The 27,836-nt window shown below is 44.8% G+C and overlaps 1 protein-coding gene across 1 annotated transcript in view; it reads left to right on the forward strand.

Annotated features, from left to right (window-relative positions):
- SH2D4B (SH2 domain containing 4B) overlaps positions 1–27,836 on the forward strand; it is a 119,649-nt gene that overhangs the window by 3,274 nt on the left and 88,539 nt on the right. The window contains exons 3-4 of the mRNA XM_066242741.1: positions 24,442–24,601; positions 26,000–26,147. Of these exons, the coding sequence (XP_066098838.1) occupies positions 24,442–24,601; positions 26,000–26,147 (308 nt within the window). The remainder of the gene's footprint in view (positions 1–24,441; positions 24,602–25,999; positions 26,148–27,836) is intronic.

Raw genomic sequence — 27,836 nt, forward strand, 5'->3', positions numbered from 1 at the left:
GTGCCAGTCAAGCCCAGGGACTGGCGCACCTTGAATGAGGGCACCCTGAAGCAGGTGGGCTTCTGTGGCTTGGGGTGGGCTTTGAGATCTGCCAGGGGTGGTCCTCCGTGTGAATGCTCACATCAGAGTGTGCAGAACCCATTCTTCTTCTCTCTGGCTCACTCCCCACCAGTTTCCTTTTGGCCTCCATCTGTTCTCTGGAGTGAAGTGCAGACTTGATCTGTTTAAAGTTTTCAGTCTTGGACAGAGTCCTGTTTCTGCACGGGGCGTGCTGGCCTCTTGCGCATCTAGCTCCTGCTCTCCACTCCAGGCCCCTGCTGGACAGTCCCCGGCCACGTGCCACAGGCTCCACTCTCCCCATCGGGACTCGCTCACTGTAGCTCTGTCTCTGCAGGAATAGTTCTTCCTGTTGGAATGCCCCTGCCTTCACCCTCCTGACAGCCTCCTTCAGGACCAGTCACCTGCCCTGACGGGGAGGTTCCTGGCACAGGGAACTACTTACTCCCCTGCAGCTGCTTGGCGTGTGGGACCCACCTTGACCCTAGCGCTTGTCACATTGTCATTGTCATTCATCATCTGCTTACCTAGCTCCCCCAGGGGACTCAAAGCGCCTGGAGTGTGGGACCTTACTCCATTCTGTCTTCCCTTTCTGGGTCTGGCACAGACTGTTAAATTCTCATTTTGAACAAGACACAGCAGGACCTCCAGGGGGCAGAGCTATGACTTGGCTGCGCATGGCTGGTGCTGAGCCCAGGGCCTCTGGGCTGGGCTGTGTGGGCAGCAGAGTCGCGAGCTAGGGAAGATGACAGGCTGCCTCTCCGGCCCCACCCGGCCTGAGCCCCGGGGCCTCGCATGGGCTGTGCAGAGCCTCTTCTGGGAGGAAGACAGATGCCTGAAAATTTAACTGCAAAAATATTTTTACGGTGATTTGTCACACAATGACATCTACATTTTCATGTATAAATTATACATTAAACTCATTTGGGTTTCTGGTGCAGATGACTCTTTTCTGGGTAATTAATTTTCTGATTTATAAAGAATGGAAAAGGAATGTGTGTATTCCAGGTCAGGGTCCCATTCAGGTCTCAGCCCTGTGCTTCAGTGCCGCCTGTGCACTGTCTGGGCAGATGGGGGCGCTCTGGGGGCTGGCTGTGCCCCAGCGGCTGAGAAGCTTCTTGCTGCAGGGTCCAGGATGCATAGTGCCTGCTCCCTACCCTTGGCCCATGACAGAACTTTTCAACAACCTTGTCAGTGAACTTCGCATTTACCAGATGTCTGCCCCCACTGAATGCTCTTGTAGTCCTGTGACTCCATTGTAAATGAAGCCACCGCTCACAAAAGTGACACAATCCATCCAAGGTCATCTAAATCCTAAGAAATGGAGTTGGGATATACATTCCATGACTTTGACCTTGGGTCTAGTGACCAGTGTTTTTCTATTCACTCACTCATTTATTTATTTATTTCATGAGAGAGACAGAGAGAGGGACAGATAGGGACAGACAGACAGAAAGGGAGAGAGATGAGAAGTATCAATTCCTCTCTGTGGCAACTTAGTTGTTCATTGATTACTTTCTCATAAGTGCCTTGACTGGAGGTGTGACCTTGGGCTCAAGCTGGTGAGCCTTGCTCAAACCAGATGAGCCTGCACTCAAGCTGGCACCCTCAGGGTTTAGAACCTGGGTCCTCCGGGTCCCAGTCTAATGCTCTATCCACTGTGCCACCGCCTGGTCAGGCTATTCATTCACTTTTGAATTATGACTTAAGTTCAACAGATGATCTGTGTACTCATTCATTTCCTCATTTATTCTCTTACCCAACATTGTAAGTGCTGACTTTGGTGCACTGGACAGAGCTTTAGCAGGGAACGCAGCCAAGTAGAGTGCCAGGAGTTAGGCTTGGTGGAGGCAGCCACATGGTGGCTCAGGGCAGGAGTGTGTGGGGACAGGCTCCATTGATGGATATTTCCTCTTCCTTACCTTCATAGTCATCCCTTCCCATTTTTTGCCCCTCCTCACCAAGTTTGTCCTGAAGGAAGCATCTGCTATGCCTTGTTGAGCTGTGCTCCAGCCCCTCGGGACTTCAGTACAACTTAGTTCTGGTAAACTTGGGATGAGGCTTCACCTCCTGCTGCCCATTGACCTAGTCCCACTGGTCTGCTAAGGCCTCCATCCCACCCTGTCATTTCTGGAGACATTGCCTAGCTCTTAGCAGGCCTATGGTGCTGTCTCTGGGGCTCAGGTGTTAGAAGGCAGGGCAGGGCAGGGCAGAGCAGGGCAGGGCAGGACCGGGAAGAGCAGGGCAGGGCAGAGCAGGGCAGGGCAGGGCAGGGCAGAGCAGGGCAGGGCAGGACAGGGCAGGGCAGGGCAGGGCAGGGCAGGGCAGGGCAGGGCAGGGAAGAGCAGGGCAGGGCAGAGCAGGACCGGGAAGAGCAGAGCAGGGCAGAGCAGGGCAGGACCGGGAAGAGCAGGGCAGAGCAGGGCAGGGCAGGGCAGGACCGGGAAGAGCAGGGCAGGGCAGGGCAGAGCAGGGCAGGGCAGGGCAGGACCGGGAAGAGCAGGGCAGAGCAGGGCAGGGCAGGACAGGGCAGGGCAGAGCAGGGCAGGGCAGGGCAGAGCAGGGCAGAGCAGGGCAGGGCAGAGCAGGACAGGGCAGGGCAGGGCAGAGCAGGACAGGGCAGAGCAGGGCAGAGCAGGACAGGGCAGAGCAGGGCAGGGCAGGACAGGGCAGGGCAGAGCAGGGCAGGGCAGGGCAGAGCAGGGCAGAGCAGGACAGGGCAGAGCAGGACAGGGCAGGGCAGGGCAGAGCAGGACAGGGCAGGGCAGAGCAGAGCAGGGCAGGGCAGGGCAGAGCAGAGCAGGGCAGGGTAGGGCAGGGCAGAGCAGAGCAGGGCAGGGCAGGGCAGAGCAGGGCAGAGCAGGACAGGGCAGGGCAGGGCAGAGCAGGACAGGGCAGAGCAGGACCGGGAAGAGCAGAGCAGGGCAGGACCGGGAAGAGCAGGGCAGGGCAGAGCAGGACCGGGAAGAGCAGGGCAGGGCAGAGCAGGACCGGGAAGAGCAGAGCAGGGCAGAGCAGGGCAGGACCGGGAAGAACAGGGCAGGGCAGAGCAGGGCAGGGCAGAGCAGGGCAGGACAGGGCAGAGCAGGGCAGAGCAGAGCAGGGCAGGGCAGGGCAGGACCAGGAAGAGCAGGGCAGGGCAGGGCAGAGCAGGGCAGGGCAGGACAGGGCAGGGCAGAGCAGGACAGGGCAGGGCAGGACAGGGCAGGGCAGAGCAGGACAGGGCAGGGCAGGGCAGGGCAGAGCAGAGCAGAGCAGGACAGGGCAGGGCAGGGCAGAGCAGGACAGGGCAGGGCAGGGCAGAGCAGGACCGGGAAGAGCAGAGCAGGGCAGGACCGGGAAGAGCAGGGCAGGGCAGGGCAGAGCAGGGCAGAGCAGGGCAGGGCAGGGCAGGGCAGAGCAGGACAGGGCAGAGCAGGGCAGAGCAGGACCGGGAAGAGCAGAGCAGGGCAGAGCAGGGCAGGACCGGGAAGAGCAGGGCAGGGCAGGGCAGAGCAGGGCAGGGCAGAGCAGGGCAGGGCAGGGCAGAGCAGGGCAGGGCAGGGCAGGACCGGGAAGAACAGGGCAGGGCAGAGCAGAGCAGGGCAGGGCAGGGCAGGGCAGGGCAGGGCAGGGCAGGGCAGGGCAGGGCAGGGCAGGACAGGGCAGGGCAGAGCAGGACAGGGCAGGGCAGAGCAGGGCAGGGCAGGGCAGAGCAGGGCAGAGCAGGACAGGGCAGGGCAGGGCAGGGCAGAGCAGGGCAGGGCAGGGCAGGGCAGAGCAGGGCAGGGCAGGGCAGAGCAGGGCAGAGCAGGACAGGGCAGGGCAGAGCAGGGCAGGGCAGGGCAGAGCAGGGCAGAGCAGGACAGGGCAGGGCAGGGCAGGGCAGAGCAGGGCAGGGCAGGGCAGGGCAGGGCAGAGCAGGGCAGGGCAGGGCAGGGCAGGGCAGGGCATGGTGTGTCTTATTCCTATGAATCTCTGCTCTTCGGCTATGCCTGCAGAGAGGGTAGGAGTAAATTCTGGTGATATGGCTCATTCCAGTTTACAGAAGCTTAGGGTTTTCCATTAATCCTGGAACACACGTTTGAGGGTCGCACAGACATAAGCTTGAGTGAAAGGTGACAGTTATGGCCAGACACACAGTCCCCTGATGATGCAGGCATGTCTCTGCTTTCTTCCCTTTGTATTGTGGTGAGAACCTCGTGATGCACCGCCCTGTTGTGGAAGATGTACTTGTGGCTTAGGGTGTTTCCTCATCAGCCCTCATGCTTGCTGTTTTGTTCCGTTTCTGCCAACCTTTGGTGTTCGACAGGAGTTGGTGTTGTCAGGTTGAGACTGGGAAGGCATGCAACATTTTGTTCCTGCAAGACTTAAGCCAAGCCCCCACAATTACTGTGACCTCCGCAATCTCTTTACCTTCTAGAGGCCTTTCAGCAGCACAGGGACCCACAGCCCATCTCCGGAGCGCGGCTGCCCAACCTCCGGCCCCTGTGCTTGCTCTGTCCTGCCAGGCTCCTGGGGCTGGAGTGGGTGTTGCCCGGGACACGGGACTCGGGGCACCTGTGTTCAGACTGCTCTGAGGACTCACAGAGCTTCCCCACTTGGCCCTGTCAGTTCTCCCAAAATTGGCAGCTTCTGTCGGAGTTTCATCCATTCCTCCGTGGCCACCTCCTTATCCGTCTGGACGTCCTTTGCCCGGGAGCCAGACATCTTTCTCCACTCTCCTTCCCACTCTCCTTTAACGTGGCTGACCACGGCCACACTGTGACCCAGACCCGTGCACGCGGGGAGCTGGCTTATTGTCCTCTGTGTTTCTTGCTCTCACAGCCTGCCCTGCATTAGAACCTCCACGTGCCTTCCATGCTGGCCCCTGGCCTGTCCCTTACTCTGCCCTGTGGAGTGCTCTGCATCCAGCTGGCTTCCAGCCCTGGGCCTCTGTTCTCCACGGCTGGGGTCAGCAGTGGCTCCCACCTCCTCACCCCCTCTCTCTTCAGCTCAGCCTGGGCAGCTCCCAGAAGCAGCTCTGACCTGGGTCTGAGGGAGACGCCCTCCTTAGCATCCTCTGTTTGTCGCTGCGTTAAGTTACTCTTGCTGCCTACCTGCCCAGGCTCTGGTGCCCCACGGGGGCCTTGTCCATGACTAATGAAGATGTGGGACACAGTCCTTCTAGCTGGGCATCTGCCTTCTCTCTGTTACCTGGGAACCACTCAGTAACTATGACAACCTTGCCTGGAGCCCTGATCCTTCCTAGCCTCAGTGTGTTCCCTTCCCCAGAATGGAAGTCCTGACCTTGAACGCCAGTCCTGGCTGCAAACCTGTACTTGCTCGCAGACGTTCCTACTGCAGCCCTGTTCTCAGGGGCCCCTGCCGCACGCTTTCCTCATGACCCTCTCTCTGCGCAGCAGCCCGAGTGCCTGCTCAGGAGATGAATTAGCTCACGCATACCCCTTCCGCAGTGGCGTCCATTCTCACAGAAAATACAAATGTCTTCTGCTGCCCTCTGCCCCCTCTCCAGCCTCACGCCCCCCACTGTGCTCCTCTGCTCTTCTTCCTAACCCTCCCAGGCTGCTCCCACCCCTCGCTCATTCCTCACGTAAATGTTGGGTTCTGACCACCCACTCTCAGAGAACCCCATCCCAGTCTCTTTTATTTTTTATTTTTTTTTAATTTTTATTTTATTTATTCATTTTAGAGAGGAGAGAGAGAGATAGAGAGAGAGAAGAGGGGGGGGGGGGAGGAGCTGGAAGCATCAACTCCCATATGTGCCTTGACCAGGCAAGCTCAGGGTTTTGAACCGGCGACCTCAGCATTTCCAGGTCGACGCTTTATCCACTGCGCCACCACAGGTCAGGTCAGGCCCATCCCAGTCTCTTTTAAAACACCCTGCCTAGTTTTCTCCATAGCATTCACCACTTCTAAAAGTATCTTTTTATTTTTAATGATGGTCCAATCCACACAACATAAAATTTACTATTTTAACCATTAAAATGTGTACAATCCAATGATATTTAGTACATTCAAAATGTGCTTCCACCGCATCCATCTTGTTCTAGAACATTTTCATCACCCCAAAAGGAAAGCCTGAGCCCCTTAGGCAGTCCCTTTCCTCAGCCCCTGGCACCACTAGTCTCCTTTCTGGCTCCACGGATTTGCCCTTCTCTTCCTTCTCCCCTCCCCCTCCTTCTCTCCTCTCCCCCTCCACCTTCTCCTGCTGAGTCAGTTTGTCCAGTTGCGGTCAGTCTCTTCCACTAGCCTAAAAGTGCCATGAGACCGTGGGGGTTGCTGGCACGTTCCTGTCCAGGTGAGGGGACGAAGACTAGGGTGTGGGTGGGTGAGTGGCTGCCAACACCCTTGCGTCCCTTCTGCGCTCGAGGGGATTGACAGAGCGGCAGGTATTAACAGATTTCCTTTGAATGGAAACCTGCATGTTGGGCGGTGTGACTCCCCTAGACTTTGAAAATCTTCCATAGAGTATAAAGATCCCAGTGTGCTCGAGTGGGGCAGGGGTCCCCAAACTATGGCCCGCGGGCCACATGCAGCCCCCTGAGGCCATTTATCCGGCCCCAGCCGCACTTCCGGAAGGGGCACCTCTTTCATTGGTGGTCAGTGAAAGGAGCACATTGACCATCTCATTAGCCAAAAGCAGGCCCATAGTTCCCATTGAAATACTGGTCAGTTTCGTGATTTAAATTTACTTGTTTTTTATTTTAAATATTGTATTTGTTCCCGTTTTGTTTTTTTACTTTAAAATAAGATATGTGCAGCGTGCATAGGGATTTGTTCATTAGTCCGGCCCTCCAACGGTCTGAGGGACAGTGAACTGGCCCCCTGTGTAAAAAGTTTGGGGACCCCTGGTGTGGGGGATATACTACAGAAGCCAAAGCCCAGCCTGTGATGTGTGTGTAGTGTGCTCACGTGGGGGATGTACTACAGAAGCCAAAGCCCAGCCTGTGATGTGTGTGTAGTGTGCTCACGTGGGGGATGTACTACAGAAGCCAAAGCCCAGCCTGTGATGTGTGTGTAGTGTGCTCGCGTGGGGGATGTACTACAGAAGCCAAAGCCCAGCCTGTGATGTGTGTGGAGTGGCAGGTCTGTCATTCTTCTCCTCATGCAGATAACTCATTTCGTTCTCATTCCTTGTTTTAGGATTTTGACTTAGATTTTAGTTCGACCAGTCCTGCCTTTTGTCTTTGCATTTGCTTAGTGTATGTTGCCTAAATCTTTTTTTCCCTCCACTTTTGGTTACCGTTTTGTTTTAGGAGAATCTATTGGAAAATATATAGCATATACTATTTTAAAACTTTTTTTAAAAATGTACTCAAATTTATTTTATCATTAACATTATTTATTGAAGATGAGCAACAAGGATATTTAAAAATTCTTCTTCATAATACAAGAACACAGTAGATAGATAATACATACAACATAAAAATATGTATTAACTTATTGTTTTTATTCAGGCTTTAAGTTCTGTTAATAATTTAGGAGTAAGGCTGGGAAGAGATCCCATTAGTTTTCCCTAACTTCACTCTTGCCTCATTTGTAAGACATATCCTGATTTCAGAAATGTTAAAATATGTTTTCAAATCAATGAAATATGTGTTTATTTCTGTTTGAGTCAAAAGATAAATATGAAAAGTTTTTTTTAATTTTTATTTATTTATTTATTTATTTATTTTTTACAGAGACAGATAGAGAGTCAGAGAGAGGGATAGACAGGGACAGACAGACAGGAACAGAGAAAGATGAGAAGCATCAATCATCAGTTTTTCGTTGTGACACCTTAGTTGTTCACTGGTTGCTTTCTCATATGTGCCTTGACTGCGGGCCTTCAGCAGATCGAGTAACCCCTTGCTGGAGCCAGAGACCTGGGGTTCAAGCTGATGGGATTTTGCTCAAACCAGATGAGTCCATGCTCAAGCTGGCAACTTCGGGGTCTCAAACTTGGGTCTTCTGCATCCCAGTCCGACGCTCTATCCATTGTGCCACCGCCTGGTCAGGCAATATGAAAAGATTTTAAAAATTGTCTTGATAAAAGATACCAAACCGAGGTTCAAAAAGAATAAAACAAGAGATAAAGGAGAGAAAAATATTTGTAATACATATTTATAACAGACAAAGGATTAGTATCCAGAGAACATGCAAATGCTCTCCAAATCAGTGGCAAAGATAAACAATAAAAAAATGGGAAAAGGAGATGGATGTGCAGTTCACAGGAGTGAAATTTCAAATCACAATGACCATGTGGACAGGTGTTCAAACTCACTAGTAAACCACATCAAAGCAAATTAAAACAGTAAAAATGGCAAAAAGTTTATAAAGTTTGATAGTAGTCATGTTGATGAGGATCCAGGCAAACAGATATTTCCTCTCCTGCTTTCAAGAACTTGGGCACATGGGGATGGGGTAGACCCAAAGGCCAGTGCCTGCATTGCCAATGGAAATGGGACTCTCCTACAGAGTCACGAGAACAGCATAGGAAGATGAGGTGTAGTGGTAAGATTTTACTGGAGCAAAACTAAAGGACTCCCCAGATGCCTGGTGTCTCATCCATGACCAGATGGCTCAGCTCTGTTCTGTTATGGAAAAAGTACTGGGCCTGGTTGTTAAGCCTTATCCGGAGGGACCCAAAACATTGAAGACATGAACAAAGTCCATCGATTACACATCAAAGCTTTATTGTCTAGCTTGGCCAAGCGGCGGCAACTCCGTCTGAGGGAGAGCACGCTGGTCCTTTGTCCTACTTAGTTTTTATAGTTTTGTAAGTGGGAAGTACAGAAGGAAAAATTGTAATTAGGAGCCCTTTACCACTATTGGTTATAGTCATATGTCCTTTAACACGATAGAACCATGTTCAATTTGGAAGCCATACATCATTTTGGAGAAAACAAAATTTACAAATCAACACAATGATAGAAAGATGTCTCTTTACATATTAAAAGGCATTCCTATATTTTCTAGTGTTCATCCGCCATCTCTCTGTCCAGAGTCACACGTGTTAACCACACGCATTTACATAAGAGAGGTAGTTTCTGTGGGGACAAATGCCCGCAAATGGCTCATTGCTATAAGAAAAGGTTTATTTTGGCTTTTCTCTTCCTGCACCTGGCTAGCCATGTACCCCTTTCCCTACAGGTGTGGTGGAATGTCTGGGGATCCATGTTCTCCTCCCCTTTGCATTTACAATACAATGCCAAGGGCCATCCTGGTTATGCCAATCACACAGTACAGAGACTATTTCTCACAATTTCTCTGCACTCCTTAATGCAAATTAATAAAATGTTCTTCAAGCCTCCCAAAATATTAATATTAATTCTGTAGCTTTTGGTACTTTACAACACCTGCGGGTGAGGTGGCGCAGTGGCTCCTCACTGGTGAGCATAAGTGCCTACCCGGAGAGGCAAAATCCAGAGCCATAATGCTATCACCCTGGGCTCTGGTAGTCCAACATAGTCTCTGCTCCTGGCTGTGCTCCTGCCCGGGCTTGGACCCATGCTTGGAGCCATATGGATGCTGTGGAGAGAGAATGCAATGCTTGTGAATGAATGAGTGCTACCAGTCCTTTGTTAAGCTTTGATTAGACAGGAATCCTTGGGTTATGACAGTCTCAACATACAACATTTCGAGTTTATGACACTGACTCCCATAAAAAATTGAAACGTGAGTGTTTCAGCTTACGCCATTAGCGTTGTACTTATGGACTACATGGGTGAACTATTTTAGTTGTGCGCAGTGGAAGAATACGCAGTAGTGGCATATGAGTGAGGGAGCTGGCTTCCCTCAGTATGCTTATTGATGCCATTTTGGACTGTTAAAAGCACAAGTGTTCCTTCTGTTTGTGTTAGGTGAGGGTGTGTTTCAACACCTACACCAAAAATTGGGTTACGTCACTGTTATAGGAACAGAACTGTGTCATAACCTGAGGATCCCCTGTATTACCTTGGGTTTGGGAGACAGCAGGCTGTCTTTCAAACTAACCAATCTCTTTCCTAATCCTTCACGTCTTGTGCTGGATCCTCCCCCTGTCCAATCTCTTTTCTGGATCTTCCAGGGTTTCATGTCCTTTTTCCAGTTTGATCCTTTTCCCAAATTTTCCCAGGCTAGACTCCACCATTTTATGTCACCATTTTGGCTTCTACTTGGCATGCTCCAAAGTTTTGCCTTGTCATCTGGTTTCTATGGCCTATGTGCTTACCTTTACCTGCCATCTTGGCTTCTACTGTGCATGCATCCAGTAGAGGAATTTCCCCTTACTGTTCATTCCTCCCCCTACCCCATATTCCAATGAATGGACCTGTTGTCCTCTGGGGAGATCGGAAAGCTGGAAAGCCAGTCCTTCCCCCTATAAGGAAGGATGGCAGGAAGGGGAGGAGTGCTAATCTCCTTGGCAGGAACTTGGCTATCCCCTGAGGTGTCTGAAGCTGTAACTTCCAGAGTTAAGCCTGATTAAGTGAACCTTCCAGACTCTGTCAGGTTTAGGTTTAGCCAATTTTGTTCCCTTCTTTTTCATTAACTCCTAGCTGCCTGCACTAACACCTGGTGCTCTACACCTAGTCAGTGGCCCAGCAGAGAACCTGAGTTTCAGTGTGTGTAGTTCTCCCTCCTTCTCCTATTCTCCTCCCCTGCTTTCTCCTGGCTGCTGCCTAAAGCCCAAGGACCGATCAGACTGAGTTTGCTCAGCTCTGGATGGAAGAAAGCAACTCTCCTGCTTGGTGTCGGGTCTGAGCTTGAGGATGCTGGGCTGAGCAGTCCAGGGTTAACTTCTCTTCCTTTGTCTCGGGGGGATTATGCCTGCTTCCTCACTGCTTCACACTCTCCACTTCCCTGCCTCCCCTTCCAGCTGGGAGGTCAGCAGGAGCAGTTTCTGAGAAAGGCTACCAGCTGGTTATCTCCTGACTCCCTGTAATCTGACTCCAGGTCCCAGCTCCGAAGTTCAGAGTAGCTGGGCTGAAGTAACAGGTTACAGACAGCTGCCTGTCGCTAGGCTCTCTCTCCCAGTGACTAGCATTACTGCTTTCCAGGTTTTTTTCACATAAAAATTAGCAAAGCTGCTTAGGATTTTCCCATATGAAATCAGATTTTGCATTAGATTTGGGGGTCTAAATTCTTTGGGTGCATTTTCACACTTATTTCCCCCAAGTCTGCTCAAAATTACATGACTTTAGGTTTCAGGGATCATTTGTTTTTATGCTGTTATTTCATAGATGTGCTTATTTTCTTGCCACCATGGTTGGGTTCTTACACTCTGCGAGATGCTAAAGAATGAAGAAGCCTAGTCCTGCTCCCAATATATCTGCAACTCTTCCAGTTTACAGATTAAGCTGATTGTGCCTCAGTATTGTTCCAGATGAGAAAACTGAGCTAGGCAGGAGCACTAGTAAGCCTGGGGTCCAGAGAACCTCCCTGGCCACTGACTCTGCTGTGTCTCAGGACTGAAGGGAGGTGGGGCTGGAGTGCAGGCCTGGGGATTTTCCGGTGATAATTATAGCAAGTCCCAGCATGCACAGGACATTATGGCCCTGGTGGAAGATCTTGGGTTTGTCCCTAGTTCTTCACATAAGAGAGGCAAGGCTTCTGCAAGAGAGGTAGCCTTGAGCTTGGGGAGCTATTTCAGGAGCCATGGTATAATCACAAGGTTGGAGGGAGTGATGTGCCATGGCTACCAAGGTTGGATGGGAGGATGATTAATGTGACTGACCCCATGTCTGTGTTGCTGATTCTTAGCATGTACCTTATTTCCCCATGTGTAAGACACAACTTTTTTTGAAAATTTTGGGGTCTAAAAACTGGGTGTGTCTTATACAGTGATTGTAGATTTTTTTACTTGCATTTCCCACTTCTTCACACTTGTTTTGGCGCTCATTGTTGAAGACAGTGATTCATCATCAGACACAGATGAGGACAAGCTAATGAATGGGAGTTGTGACAGTGATGAGGAGTTGTATGAGTCTTAAGATGAATAAAACTTGAGTTCAATAACTTTATGTAATACATTTTTTTTCAAAATTTGGGCCCCAAAATTAAAGTGTGTCTTATACATGGCAGTGTCTTATATATGGGGAAATACAGTAGTCCTGAGTACAACATAAAGCAGCCTGGCATTATAGACAATGACTCTTATGCCCACCCCATGCTGGCTTTCACATCCTTTGTGCAGGAGGCAGTTTGTACAATGGTCAGAGTGCTGGATTCAGATGTTAGCTCTTTCCTTTTTCTAACTGTAGCTGTTTTCCAGTCATTAATTTGACCGTAGAAAGTTATATAAGCCTTCCTGAACCTCAGTTTCCTCTCAGGTAAGTTGGGGATGATGATAATAGACTTTATCCCAGATTTGTGGGTAAGGTGAAGGTGAAAATAGATGGTCTTGCTGAAGCCTGGTATGTTGAAGGAACCTGATGAATATCAGCACATTGATCACAGGCCTGGGTGAGTTCTTTTCTGTTCTCCCTCCGCCAGAAGATTAAGGTTCACAGCTTAAAACAAAAGGCACCTATGTTAAGAAAAAACACCAGCTGTTGTGGTAGCCACCTCCTTGCAGGATTCATTGGAAGGCACCATTACATCATAAGTGGGTGATCCCTTGGTAGATCGATTATCTATCTATCTATCTATCTATCTATCTATCTATCTATCTATCTATCTATCTATCTATCATCTATCTATCTCTATCTATCTATCTATCATCTATCTACTTTAATCTATCTATTTATCTATCTATTCATCCATCCATTCTACTATCCATCCATCCATCCATCCATCCATCCATCCATCCATCCATCCATCCATCCATCCATCCCTCTATATCAATTTATTTTGAGGAATTGGCTCACATGATTGTGGAGACCAGCAAGTTCAAAATCTGAGGACAGGTCTGCAGGCTGGAAACTTAGATGGGATTTCTAGGTTACTGTTTTCTTCCTGGGAAATCTCCATTTTTTGCTCATAAGGCTTCTAACTGATGGGATTTGGCCTACCTATGTGATGGAGGATAATCTGCTTTACTTAAAGAGAATTGACTGCAAATGTTAATCATACCTATCATATACCTTCACTGCAACATCTGGATTAGTGTTTGACCAAATAACTGGACTCTATAGTCTAGCTACATTGACACATAAAATTAATCATCTCAGCCTATAACAAAATTTTTGCTGCATCTACAAAAACACTTGTTCTTACCTACTTCGAGTGTGCTGATCTGAAATCTGACATTAGTTTTTCTCTGTAAGCTACAGTTTTTTTTGCAATTCAAGATTTTAGGTTTTCATCTTTTGGTAAAATTTTCAACATTTAGATTAACATAATGAAGTAGAATGTCTTCTTGGGCATCATCTTTGTGAAAATATAATAATTTATATTATATAATGCAGTAAATACACTAATACACTAAAAGATATGATTGCATCAGAATTTGTCTACAATTTCAAAATAGAACATATTAAAACACTTATTTTAATCATAAAATTTGTGCAAAACTTATTTAAATTTTGTTCAGGCAAAAATTTGCGTTTGTAGCTCTTGCGTTTGTGTACTTGTTGAGGACAATCTCATTTGATGCGCTAGCAGTAATCTGCTCATCACTAACAGCTCCAAGATTTTCGGGAAACTTATCAAGGTGACTGTTCAGGAAGTGAATCTTAATGCTCATGTTACAGCCAATGTCGCAGAAAGCCAACAGCATCCTTTGAACCAGAAGTTCATAGTTTTCTGCTTTTTTGTTGCCAAGGAAGTTGTTTATAACTCCACAAAAGACTGCCATGCTGCTTTCTCCTCCTTATTCATCTTCCTGGCAAATTCTTCATCACATATGAGGGTTTGAATTTGAGGTCCATCGAATATACCTGCTTTTATCTTCTCGAAAAACAAGGCAGGGGAAGCAGAAATAATATATTGAAAGCATTCACTTTCTTTATTCAAAGCCTGAATAAACTGCTTTATTGAGCCAAGTTTGATGTGAAGTGGGGGGAAAATGATTCTGTCTAGATTAACTACAGGTTCATTCACAATATTTTGCATCCCTACTTCCAGAGTTTCGGGTTTCAGCCACTCCTTCTGTGTCCAGTGTTTCTCTCGAGCTTGGCTGTCCCACAAACACAGAAAGCAAGGATACTTCATGAAATCTCTCTGTTGTCCTAGCAGGAAATTTACCATTTTAAGATCCATGCAAATGATCCAGTTATGCTCCTCATACTTCAGAAAGTGGAGGACAATTCTTATGTCATTATAATCTTCTCACAGATGAGTTGAATAACCAATAAACATAACCGTTGTGTTGGAGAACACATTTCAGACTCCGTTTAGAGCTGTCAAGAAATAGCTGCCATTCTGTTGGACTGTAAATGGTAACATCTAGCTGGCTGAGAAGACTACTGATATCATGACAGTAAATAAAGTGTTTGTCTTTGGAAAAAAGTCCACAAAAATTTGTTCACGCTTCCTGAAATGGGATACTTTAGCTGACTGGTGAAGTACATTCTTTTCTTGAAGCCTGGAGGCTAATAACTCAGCTGCTTTCTTTGATAGGCCCAAATCTCTTACTAAGTCATTCAATTCGGATTGGCTAAACTGCTGAGGGGTTAATGACTGTTTGGCATCAGAAGAAGACCCTTCAGATTCTACAACCCTTTCCTCATGCATCTTATCAAAATACACTTGATCACCACGTTCACTTTCTTCGTCCTTAGAAGAAATAAAACCATTGAAAACTGGAACCGGGAGTGTCTCGGAGTGTGGGATAGGTCATACTGCTGAAGAAATATTAGGATATGCGATCACATGCCGTTTTTTTCTTGCCGATGCCCTTTGTATGGATCAGACAGAAATAATAGTCACTGCTGTGGTCCTTAGGTTCACGCCAAACCATGGGAATACCAAAAGGCATTCCTTTGCGTTTTTCTTTTGTCTAGTCATGAAGCATTTCCTCACAATTATGACACACAATATGAGGAGCTCAATTCTTGTCTTGCTTGCCAAAGGAAACTTGAAAATAGGCAATATATGCACGTGTCGCAAATGATGAAATATTGCGCCTTTGACGTTGAAGTGTGTAACAGCCACATATATAACAGAAGGTGTCAGGACTATTCTTACATTTACGCCTACTTGAAGAAGCTATGATTCAATCTTAAAACAAAATAAGAGGGTGTTTTTATCAGAAAATAATTTTTTTTTTACATTTAAAAACAACTACAATTATGTAAAAGTGATGTTTGTAAAACCTTAATTGCCTTGTGGTTATGTTCAATCCAAGAGTTGTTGCCCTTTAACTCTAATTTAAAAACCAATACATGCCATTAACTGTAACAAAAAAATTAAAATTGCATAAAAACTAGAGCATGCACCAAAAAACGAATTTCATATTTGGAATCAGCGATGCAGAAATATATAGAAACAATTCTAAAACCTCATGCAACAGAAAATGAAAAAAATTTGTTCCCCAGTGAATTGATTCTACCCACAGGTAGTAAGCACCTACTATGTACAATGTACATCTACTTTGAGAGATGCTAGGAGTCTGCTCATTGTCTTCCTGATCTTGCTGGGGTGGCCAGACATTTCAAGACATGTTAGGTAAAGGAAAATTCTTCCAAGCTGTCTCCCAGAATCCAAGTTCAGCAAGTGCGGACGAAATCAGGAGTCTGAGCCAGAGAGACTTTTCTCCTGGTTTCCTTTTTGCGCTTCTATCTGCACACTTGCTCTTGCAGGCTAGCTCCTGATGCTGCTCTTTTGCAAGCACAGTTTCTCTAATGCTATCCCAGATCTGAATCCATGTGGCCTTCTACCTCCAAGACCCATTATCATCAAATGACCCCCATGCATTTTGCCCCTCAGTTTAGATTCCGTTCAGTGGGCATCTGATTGGAAGCTGTGGTTCACACCTGTGAGCCAAGAGTCTGGGGTCATGGAGAAAGTAAGGCTGCTGCCTTTCAAAGTGATGGGCTATGAGAAGCACATCTAGAAAGGAGGTTGGATATGATGGCTAAACTGATACCATCTCTTCTTAGGATGAACCATCTTGTCTCAGTTTTAAAACTGAAAATTGTGCAACCCAGGAATCCCCTCAGTTCCAGACAAATGGGGGCCTACATCTCTGGTATATTAATCACACAGAAAACTTCAATAGAAAAATGTGGGTTTAAGGAATAGGAGAGTTGGTGTTGTAAGTGCCAATTAGGTGTCAAAGAAAAGGAAAATCTTGCTGGGCCATTTCTGTAGGTAGTGACTCTGCAGCTCGGTAATGAAGGAAAAGTAGACAAGACAATGTGGTGGGCATTTATGGCTTGGGCTTTCCAGCACTTGAATACCCTTCCTATGTGGAGGGAATTTAGGAGATAAAGGGGGATGATGTTACTTTCCCCACTCCTTAAAAACTAGAATATATATGTGGAAATTAAAGGTCCAAGTTCTATTTGCTGGAAAAGAAACGTTTTCTCCATTGAATTCCATTGGCAGTCTTTTTTTAAAATAAATTTTTATTCATTTTAATGGGGTGACATTAATAAATCAGGGTACATATGTTCAAAGAAAACATCTCCAGGTTATCTTGTCATTCAATTATGTTGCATACCCATCACCCAAAGTCAAATTGTTTGTTGGCAGTCTTATTGAAAATCAATTAAATGTATATCTGTGGGTCTATTTTTGAACTCTGTTCTGTTCCACTGATGTATATATCCATCCTTATACAAATACCACAACATTTGTAACTTTATAGTAAATCCTGAAACTAGCTCTATAGTAAATCTTGAAACTATATTGTGTAAGTTATTGAACTTTGTTCTTTTTCAATATTATTTTGGCTATTCTAGGACCTTTGCTTTTTCACATAAATTTTAGAATCAGCTTGTCAATGTCTAGCTTCCTAGAAATTTGAATCTATAGATCAGTCCAGGGTGAGTTGACATATTAATGCAGTTGAGTTTTCTAGTCCATGAGAAAGGTATTTTGCTCCATTTATTTAGGTCTTCAATTTCTTTCAGCAATATTTTTAAGACGAGACAGTACATTTTGTTAAATTTGTCTCTGTTTCATGTTTTTTGATACTATTGTAAATAGTATTTTAAATTTTAATTTTTACTTCTTAATTTATAGAAGAGTTGGCAAAGTAGTTGAGAGAATTCCCATATATTCTTCATCTGGTTTCTCCTAACTGGTAACATTTTATCACCATGGTACATTGATCAAAACTCAGAAATTAACATGAGCAATGAATTTTAATATAACAAGTACAATAAATTCATTGATATGGTTTCAGGTTCTACATCACAACTAACATTTAAGAAACTACCACTTGCGGGGGTAGGGAGTGAGGGTGTTATATTGAGTGGACACTTGAATCCATGTTAACACAATAAATTAAAATCAATAAAAACTAAAAAAAGTGAAAAAAGGAAACTACCACTTATTCAAGTTTTGATATAGTATCAAAAATGTTATCAATAAATATCTAAAAAACCATCAAATTTTTTCTTTTATTCTCTTTCCTAACTACATATATGCCAAATTTTAAAAAATATTTCAACTAAAACTACCTATTGCCATGGGGTGAATGCAGAGCAAATATAAGAGTGTGGCTGCATTCTATCAAGCTGGACATTAAATAGATTTGTAAAAATGTGAAACAAGGCAACTCTTCCAGTTAGTTTTTTTGTTTGTTTTAGAACATATAGCTATTTTTTTATAAAAATGTTATATATGTTAGTGTGCAATGGATTAGCCATTATTTCAAATAAATATTTTTAAATTTCTCAGTTTTAATTTTAAATATGCTAAATATTGATAGACATAGCTTACATAAACAAAAACTCTTTGAGATACCCAATATTTTTAAAGACTGTAAGGGATTCTGAGAGGAAATTATTTGATAACCACTGCTTTAAAGGATGTATTGTATAATGAGTTAACTTTCTTACAATGCATGTAGACTAGTGCTATCTACATATACCATCCTTGATAGAACTGAGAAAAATCATCATTGAAATTGTTTTATAAGGCTTATTTCTCTCACAGGACCCCAGTAGAAAAAGATTGTTCTAGACATTAGTAGGTTAATACATATAAAATGTGTTGAACTGTGATCAGAAGATGAGCCCTCTATAAATGTTAGCTATTATTATTGCTTTTATAGTTACAATAATTTAAGTGTATTCTGATATCTTCTCTGATTTGCTAGGTTTTAATTACTTCTATGGTATGCCTTTTTGTGTAGAAATTTTAAGCTTTAATCTATATTTAAATTTATCGACACTGTCTCTTGTAGTTTATTCTTTTTAAGTCTTGTAGAAGAAATTCTTCCTTTCCACAAATGGGAATAATGATATAATTTTATAACGATATGCTTTTATAATTTCCCCTAAAAGTTTCCAAGTATCCCTTTTCACAAACTCACGAACCCAGTCTTATCAAGCTCACCAGTGACCTCCATGTGGCTGAATCTAGTGGCCAGTGCTCAGTCTTCACCCCATCCACCCATCAGCAGTCTTTAACACAGGTGAGCTCTCTCCTTTGATTCCTGGAACTCTATCTCCTCCTGGCTTCTGGAACAGTGCTTCTGGAACAAGAGACTTTTGGTTGTTCTCCTTCCCCATTGGCTTCTTTGTCCTTGTCTCCTTTGGAGGAGTGCCCTGGCTTCTGTCTTTGGACCTCTTTGGTTTTCTCTCTATACTCATTCTCTACCTGCTCTCACTCAGTGTTGTGGCTTTAAATGTCCCTCCACTGATGACTCCAAAAATTTACATATTAGTTCTAGCCTTTCCCCTGAACTCTATTTTATCCAACTGCTTCTCAGATGTCTCATAATCTCAAACTTAATCTGGTCAAAACAGAAACGCTGATTTCGCCAAGCTGTTTCTTCCAATTTACCCATATCAATAACATGAACCATTCATTCTGTTGTTTAAGTCAAAATGTTAGAGTTTTCTTGTTTTTATTTTTTTTCTCTTTCACAGCTTAGATCCAAAATTTAAGCAAATAGTGTATTTTCCTTTAGAATATATCCTAAATCTTAACCATTTTCCTCCTCCTCCACCACTACCACCTTAGTCCAAGAAATGGTCGTTCTTCATCTGGACTATTCTAAATGCTACTGGCCTACAGGTATTCTTGTTCTCACTTGTTTTCTGCACACCTAGGAGAGTCAACATTTTGAACTATGACTGAGATTACGTCACTTTCCCCACTCTCAATTTCTAATGGCTTCCCACCTCATGCAGCATAAAATCCAAAGTCTATACCAATGCCAGGCCAACAATGGCCAACAGGATTGGGCTGCCATGCCTCTCCAACTTTATTTCCAGCCTCGTGGCTATTTCTTGAACTTGCCAAGATCCTGTCTTCAATAATCATTCTGTTCAGGCTCCTGTTTATTCTGGGGGGATCCCCTTTACCCTGTCGGGGTCACATTCATGGTGACCACTCTTTGCTTGAGGACCCACAGACTTACTGTTTCACTTTTCTGTTTGGTGTAGATTTCTTGGAAATATTTCTTATATTCCTGTGCATTTTTCTTTTTATTTTGCATCAACTACTATTATATGTTTTGAGAAGAGTGATATATATTCATGGGGATATCAAAAAGAAAAGCCTTAAGCCTATAATTTTTCTTTTGAACTCACTGTTATTTGTATTCATATTTTTTACTACATTTTCCCTCCTAGATAATGTGTAATTTTAGTTTTGATGTCCCCTACAATCCATAGGTTATCAAGGAGATATTTTCTTGATTATAGAGCAATTAATATTTTTAATGGCCCTTTCCCTCCATTGATTTCTAATTTTTGTATTATTATTTGAGAATATAAAATTTTTCTCATAATTGCAAGACCAAAATAAAGAAAACAGAGTTTCAATATTTAAGGTGCAAAGTCCCCATCATGAGAATATATACATTTTCAAATTCTCTTTGCATTGTTAGAGGTTTGTGTTTTATGCAGTTGTCTGCTATGCTGTATGTTGTATAAAGTTTTATGACTGTTGTCTCCTCTTTGTGGGTTGCATATTTTATTGTCACATAATATTCTTTGTCTTAACACATTTGTCCTTGAATCTGCTGTCTGACATTGTCACTTCTGCTTTCTTTTTCCTTATCTTTGTACCATCTGTTGTCACCTACATCTTTATTTTTGACCTTTTTTTAAGTGTATGTTTTATTTAAAAAGCACACAATTGGATTTTATTTTTTAATCACATCTGATAGTCTCAGGTTGTTAATTACAAAATTAATTCTGTTCACGTCTTTGTATTAAGAAATACCCTTAGGGTTTAGGGCTTCTGTCTTATTTTGCATTTGTTCTCTGTATCAGGGACGTGCTTGACTATAAATAACAGAATTCATGACTAACAGTTGTTTAATAAGATAATTCATGTTTATTTCATATATAAATAATTTCATATTTATATATCATATTTTATTTAATAATTACAGAACTATATTCTTTGAAGTTCCTTGTTTTTCTCAAATGACAAGAAATGTGGAGATGAACTGCAGTGGGCAGTGTTGATTTATCTGCTTACCCAGATCATCAAGAGCCCTCTCCTCTCTTTCTGCTTACTCATCCTTATTAGCCTGTGGTTCTCTTCCTCATGGTTGCAAAAGACTTCCAGCAACTCTGGGCATCATTTCTTTATTCCAAGGAAGAAGAAGTAGGTGAGATAAAAGAGCAAATGATGAAGGGGTTTCTCCTAAGGAGTCTTCACCTTCTGTTTAGAAAGAGATATCCTTCACTGGGACTTCTGCTTACATCTACTTTGTCAGAATTTAGGACATCTGGTCACTCCTAGATCAGTCATTTGCCAGTGAGCATAATATTACATGATGGGTTTAGATCAATTTGATCTGTCCTTTGAAACTAGGGTAGAAACTTGCGTGACGTGAAACTAAGGGTTCTCTGTTAGTCCCTGAACAAATCCAGGTTTTCTTAGGGAGGTGGGCGGGAATGGATGCTGGGTAGGTGATTGACAGCATCTGCTGTAATAGTGGCACATTATGTGTTGTTTTCTCTTTTCCTTTTACATAGTTTTGCAGGATTGGTAAGCATCTTATCAATTACTTTCTCCCACTATTAATTTGGAAGTTTTATAATTCTAGTAGTGATTGCCCTCCTGTTTCTATCAGTCATAATAAAACCAGTGTTCCTATATTACTATATTGCTTTTAATATCTAAAAATGGCTGTGTTCCACGTTAATCAGGGGAATTAATGCAGCCTTCTACAATGGATAAACATCGAAACCTCACGGCTTAATGTGATGGAGGTTTATTTCTGAACACATCACTGTTTGGGGTTGATTGGGTAGCTCCTTTTTGAGATTTGCTTTCAAACACTGAGTTGTGGACCAGGCGCAAAAAGTTTTTCTTGCAATTCCACCATTTTGGAGAAATTTGTTTCCAGCTGGGATGAAAGACAGTATGTGGACAAGGCACACACACTCACTGCAAATAGCCTCAGCCTGACAGAGACACCGATGTCTTCCCCTGTCCTGCCACAGACTGGAATCCAGTCACAGATGCCATGGAACTGAAGGAAGCCGAGTAAAGTAGTCATCTTCTGGGCTCCCAAAGATGAAAGGCAGGGCTGGACGCAGCAAGTCACTGTCACAGATTGCATTATGGTCACTCATACATTTTGTTCTCCATATAAATACATTCACCACCATTTTAAGGCGGACACCCTAAAGTCACATCCAGTCACTGCATCCAAGCCCAAGCGTTCTGTATTTGTCTCTATCAGGTTCAATGTGGCTAAACAGACATGTCACCTACACACACCTGCCTTTAAGACACAGTGTACAGTGGTGGAGTGGGCTTAGACTGCCCCCTGTGGAGAAGGAAGAATGTGAACCCCCCACTTGGTCACTAGTCAGTGGCATTTCTGAAGTCTTACAGTTGCGGCTGTGTGAGGTTTCTCTGCTCTGCAGTGAGGGGACAGCCTTGAGTGGATGCTGACTGCCCTCAAGGAGGACCCCCTTATTCGTTATTCCCCTTGGCCTCATCTGTAGTGAGTATTGAGGGTTGTGCCCTTCTTGGGCCATGTAGCCTTTGAAACCTGCCTTCTGGTCATCAAGGTTGGGGCATGAAAGGGTTGTTAAATCTTAAATAGTCAAAGCCTTTTTTTTTTAAGTGATAGGAGGGGAGATAGAAAGATAGATCCCTGCATGTGCCCCAACCAGGATCCCCCCGGCAATGCCTGTCTGGGACTGATGCTCTGCCCATTTGGGGCCATACTTGCAACCAAGCTATTTTTAGCACCTGAGGTGGAGGATTCACAGAGCTATCCTAAGTGCCCAAGGCCGATGTGCTCTAACCAATCGAGCCATGGCTGTGGAAAGAGAAAGAGAAAGAGATAGAGCAGGGGGAGAATTAGGGGAAGAGAAGCAGATGGTTGCTTTTCCTTTGTGCCCTGACCAGGAATTGAACCCAGGACTTCCACACGCTGGGTTGATGCTCTACCACTGAGCCAACTGGCCAGAGCCAAAGGCTTAGGCTCAAACACTTAAGAGACTTGTAATCTGTTTGCTTTTGTATCCCAGTAACAACATCCAGTTTGTTTCTAGACATGTTTCACAAACTGCCTATACGTCTTTGTCACTTTACCTCTGTGTCTTTCTCTCTCAACTGAAGAGGACCTGCCTTTAGGCTTTTCATAAAAATAAGTGCCTAATGTGCTTTCGTAAAAATAAGTTCCTACATAAAAGTGAGACTAAGAGACATTGATAAGAGTGTGGTGGTTATGGGGGGAGGGGGGAGAGGGAGAGGGGGAGGGGGAGGGGCACAAAGAAAACTAGATAGAAGGTGACAGAAGACAATCTGACTTTGGGTGATGGGTATGCAACATAATTGAACAAGATAACCTGGACATGTTATCTTTGAATATATGTATCCTGATTTATTGATGTCGCTCCATTAAAAAAATAAAATTATTAAAAAAAAAGTTCCTAATATGCTTGTGTAGTCTGATTCCCCTATAGAGCAGAGTCAAGGGTGGGATTAAACGCACCAGGATTTTACTAAGGAAATGCGTGTGAGATAAGGAAGGGCAGGGGCTGGAGTAGGCTGGGAGAGCCATCACACCGCAGGGTCAGTCTGACCTTGAGTGAGGGAGATGGGAAGTCAGGTTGGGAGGAGGTGTTCTAGGAAGACATGTAATCCAAGGAAGGCTTGTCAAGGCCTCAGGGAAGTTGCCCATCAGAGAAGTCTAACGTGTCCCAGGAACAAGCCTGCCTTGCTCAGTCAGAGGTGGAAGACGCCTCTGGGAAGAGTGACACGGGGCGCGCATGTGAGCACGGAGCCGGAGCGCCCAGTTAGTTATGCTCCCTGTAGCTGGGTGTCGGAGCACACTCTCATGGCTGCCATGTTATCTGTACCCAGGACACTTTACTCATCTTACTAGTAAGTCATGCGAACCTTTTAAAAATTTCATCTCTTGCAATTTGGACACAAGAAGGACGTGATCTTTCCAATCTTACAAAGTCCCAAATTTCTGTATTCTCTCTATGTCCTTCAGTGTCTACCTGCAAAGTACACAGTTCTTTTCTGGAAGTAATTTCTTCCTCCTAACACCTTGCCGAACACAGCCGCTAGCAACCAACACACGCTACCAGTGTTCCCTTGTCCAGTCTCTTCCCTGAGAGTGACAAGGTCAGAGGCACAAGAGTCTGCTTTTTAAATTATGGGGTCTAACAAGTTTACCCAATATTTTGCTCCTGTGTAACATGGCTCTCCAGCCATTCAGCCTCCTGAACATCTCTCGACACCCAACCCTCTCAGGCTGTGACACTGAGGTTTCCATTTCAGTGGTCCACCACTTCGGGGATAGATTTCCATTTTAGTCATGGATATCAATAGAATCTGTTGCAATAGGAAAGCTGAAAAATCTCAGTGGCTTCATACAGCACAGGCTCAATTCCTGCTCACGTCGCAGGTGGGTGTGGGTCAGGTAGGCTCAGGGGCCTCGCTGCTTCATCCAGCACCTCCACCATCTCCAGTCCCTCATTTTCAGCCAGTGGACGGTGAGGAGGGAAAGGGAGAGGGGAGAGGAGAAGTTTCACTGGCTCCTCACTGCTTCAGCCCAGGAGTGCACAAGTCCCTTCCTTCAGAGAGGGCTGCACTGTTACGGACTTTCTCTTTGCCGAAGATGTGAGGGGAGTTTGGCCTCAGACACCCACTCCAGACTTAGATAGCTGCTTCAGCAGGCTGAGCTGCTGTGTTGCTCCCAAAAGGGAGTAGGAGGGAGAGATGGGTGTGGACCTATGCTCAGGCCAGTATCTTTCTGGAATCCTCTTTGATGATGACAGTGTGCTGCAAAGTGGTTGGCTACCATTGACCAACCTAGGTCATTTTTTACTAAACAGAACCCAGACCTGACCTGTTTCTTCTTTCCTCCGTGTCCCTCCTGATGTTGTGAAGCAGCAAGTGGCAAGCACATCCGGTGGCTCTTGGGGGCGGATGGCGAGGTCTGGGTCTGGATCATGGGAGAAGGCCCTGGCGACAAGCCCTACGAAGAGATCTCTGAGGAGCTGATTGCAGAGAGGGCACGACTGCAGGCACAGAGGGAGGCCGAGGAGCTCTGGTGAGAGGTGTCAGTGGGTGTTGGGTAAGGCCTTGGGTGGGTTCCAGACAAGGACAGTAGGTGGTGGAGAGCAGGAAGGACGGGCCAGGCAGCTGGCTGGCAGTTTTGAACTCTGTTAATATTAGGTGACCAAACCACCAAAGTCTTGCATCAGATATATTTGGTGGGTTCAAATCCTGGCTCCTCCAGTTAGAAGTGAGCTAATATGGCCCTCAATTTTCACATCTGTGATGTGGTTATAGCAACATTCTTTCTATATCTGGGTGTGGTCTGGCTTCATCAGAACAAGTCATATGACATGCTTCTGCTTTTCCTCTCAGCTGTTTCCGGGGCAGTAGAGCAGTTTAGATCCGCTTGTTTCTTTCATGGACATTTGAGCCCCAGTGGGATTTGGAGTTAGAGTTCTTTCATAAACAACTTTTAGTATCTTTCGTTAAACTTGGATGCCAACATTTCTCCCCCACTCCAGTATTTAGTGACAATTTTTTAACTGTGAAATTGTTCACAACAACCCAATGCCTGCCACCAGAGATAACCACAGTGAGCATTTTGGTAATACAGATGTTTCTTGACTTACGACGGGGTTATGTCCTGGTCACCCATCCTAAATTCAAAATATCAGTAAGTTGATAATGCATTTACTACAGCTAATCTACCTAAAATCACAGCTTAGCCGAGCCTACCTTAAACGTGCTCAGAACACTTACATTAGCTCACAGTTGGGCAAAATCATCTAACACAGTGAGTACACTGTGGGTTTTTGGCCTGTGATCTGGTAGCTAGCTCTCTGTCACTGCCTAGCATCACGAGAAAGTATCTTCCAGCCTATCAGTAGCCCTGAGAACTAGCAAAGTTTAAGATTCAAGGTCCAGTTTCTACTGAATGTGTTTACCATTGTAAGCCAACAAATCATAAGTCAAACCAGCATAAGTCGGGGACCGTCTGTGCGTGCTTTGTAAACAGCTTTATTCACACCATAGTAAATTGATGAATATAATTCCACAACATTATTTAAGATGACTATATAGGATTCTCATTATATGGGAAACCCAATTCTCTGGTCTGGTTGATGTACATGTGGGTTGTTTGCCATTCTTTATGCTTTAAAAATCCTCTGATGAGCATCTTCTACCGATGCCTTTGTGAACTTGAGTGAGAGATGGGATTTTAGAGTCTTTTTTGCCCCTGGCTTCCAGAACAATTCTGTTGATTTATGTACATGTATGGGAGCATGCCTGTTTCTCTCCACCTTTGCCAACGTTGAGTTTTGGTGACCTTGGACATCTGTCATTCTGATAGGGTAAGAAATACTGCCCATAGTTTTTATTTGAACTTCTGTTGTTATGTAGCCCTTTGGCTTCCCACATGTGTTTATACCTACTGCTGTTCTCTTGGAAGGAGACAGAAGGAGGCAGAGATCACCAAGAAGTTCCGAGATGCTCTGGCCAATGAGAAAGCCCGGATCCTGGCGGAGAAGTGGAAAGTGGAAATGGAGGACCGCAAGGCTGCCAAAGTCCTGGAGGAGCGCATTCACGAGGAATTCAGGGTGAGCTAGTGGGGGGGCATCGCTGCGCTGCCACCTGCTCCAGCTCCCTGGCCACTGGGGCTGACGCCTGGTTTGGACAAGTCCTTGGCCACTGGTCATCACTGAGTGCATTATGAGAACAGAAAGCTGGCATGTCTGAGCAGGAAGGGAAGAGACATGCCATTTGGTCCCATCCATTTCTTACTGTACAGTTGAGAAAACTGAGGGTCAGACAGAGAAGGGACTTGCCAAGGCCATGTGTAGTTAGGGACAGAGCCAGAATCAGGACACAGGTCTTCTGCCTCCCAAACCAAGATTCCTGAAATGAGTTCTGGAAGGAGCAAAGCAAAGTTTGTGGTCATGTCAACCTGGGATGCAGTTCTGCTACTGCTTACAACTGTGTGACCTTGGGAAATTTGCTGGACTTCTCTGAGCCTTCACTTTCTTGTTTGCAATATTAGGGTAATAACAATGCCCAATTTGAGGTTTTTGGAGGATTCAAAGAAATGAAAAGTGCTCATTTCTGACCCTGATTAGGGAGCTGTTGGCAACCTTGCATGCCTCCTCATTCTGGGGGAGTTTGGAGCTGGTAAAAGAGTGTTATAGTCCTCTGTTAGAAGCTTAGGTAACCTAAAAATTTTTTTTCCTGCTTTCTATTTTGAGATTTTTCTTTTGCTATAGGAATATATATTTTGGGGGGTTTTTAGAAAACTCAGAAAATGCATATAAGCAAAAAGAAGATAATCATTCTGAATCACAACAATTATATTATTTTGTGAAGTGTAGATTAATTGCATTTGCACATTAAAAATGTTTAATCTCCCTTTTCCTTATAATGATTAAGCCCCTTAAGATTATTTTTGTTGCAAATATTTTTCTTAGTGCTGTATTGTTTTTTCTTAGTTTTGATTATAATGTTCTTAAATATATGAAAGATTAAAATTTTAACTAGTTAATTGTATCAATCCTTTTTTTTTTTCTTTTTCTTTTCCAAGTGGGGGAGGGGATAGAAAGACAGACTCCGCATGCGCCCTGACTGTGATCCACCCTGCAACTCCCATCTGAGGCCTTGATCACAACCTAGCTTTTAGCGCCTGAGGCAGAGGCTCCACCACAGAGTCATCCTCAGCGCCCTGGGCAATGTGCTCAAAGCAGTTGAGCCATGGCTGCAGGAGGGGAAGAGAGAGATGGAGAGAGAAGGGAGAGGGGGAGGGGTGGAGAAGCAGGCGGTCACTTCTCCTGTGTGCCTGGACCAGGAATTGAATGTGGGACATCTACACACTGGGCTGACGCTCCACCACTGAGCCCACCAGTCAGGGCTATGTCAGTCTTTTTCTTTATTATTTGTTTTATATTTAGAAAGCTTTGTGCCACCACAAGCTTGTAAAATACTAAGGTAAATTGTTTCCTATATCTTCTGTGATTTGGTTTCTTTGCATTTGATTTTTCTTCACTTTGGAATGTGGTTTGATATAGGGCTCTAGCTTTAATTTCTTCCGAATGGTGACCAGTTGCCTCCATGTCATATATTATGATATATATTTATCTTCTCTCATTGTACTCCCTGACTTGATTCTTATTCCTTCTGGATCTCTTCATGGATTTTTCTTCTATGTTTATTCCTGAGCCAGATTTACTTATTTAATTCTTGTGGTTTTAAAATAAACCTTAACATCTGTTACGGTGAGAACCTATCATTCCTCTTCATTT

The sequence above is a fragment of the Saccopteryx bilineata genome, chromosome 9 (assembly GCF_036850765.1).
Source record: "Saccopteryx bilineata isolate mSacBil1 chromosome 9, mSacBil1_pri_phased_curated, whole genome shotgun sequence".
NCBI lineage: Eukaryota > Metazoa > Chordata > Mammalia > Chiroptera > Emballonuridae > Saccopteryx > Saccopteryx bilineata.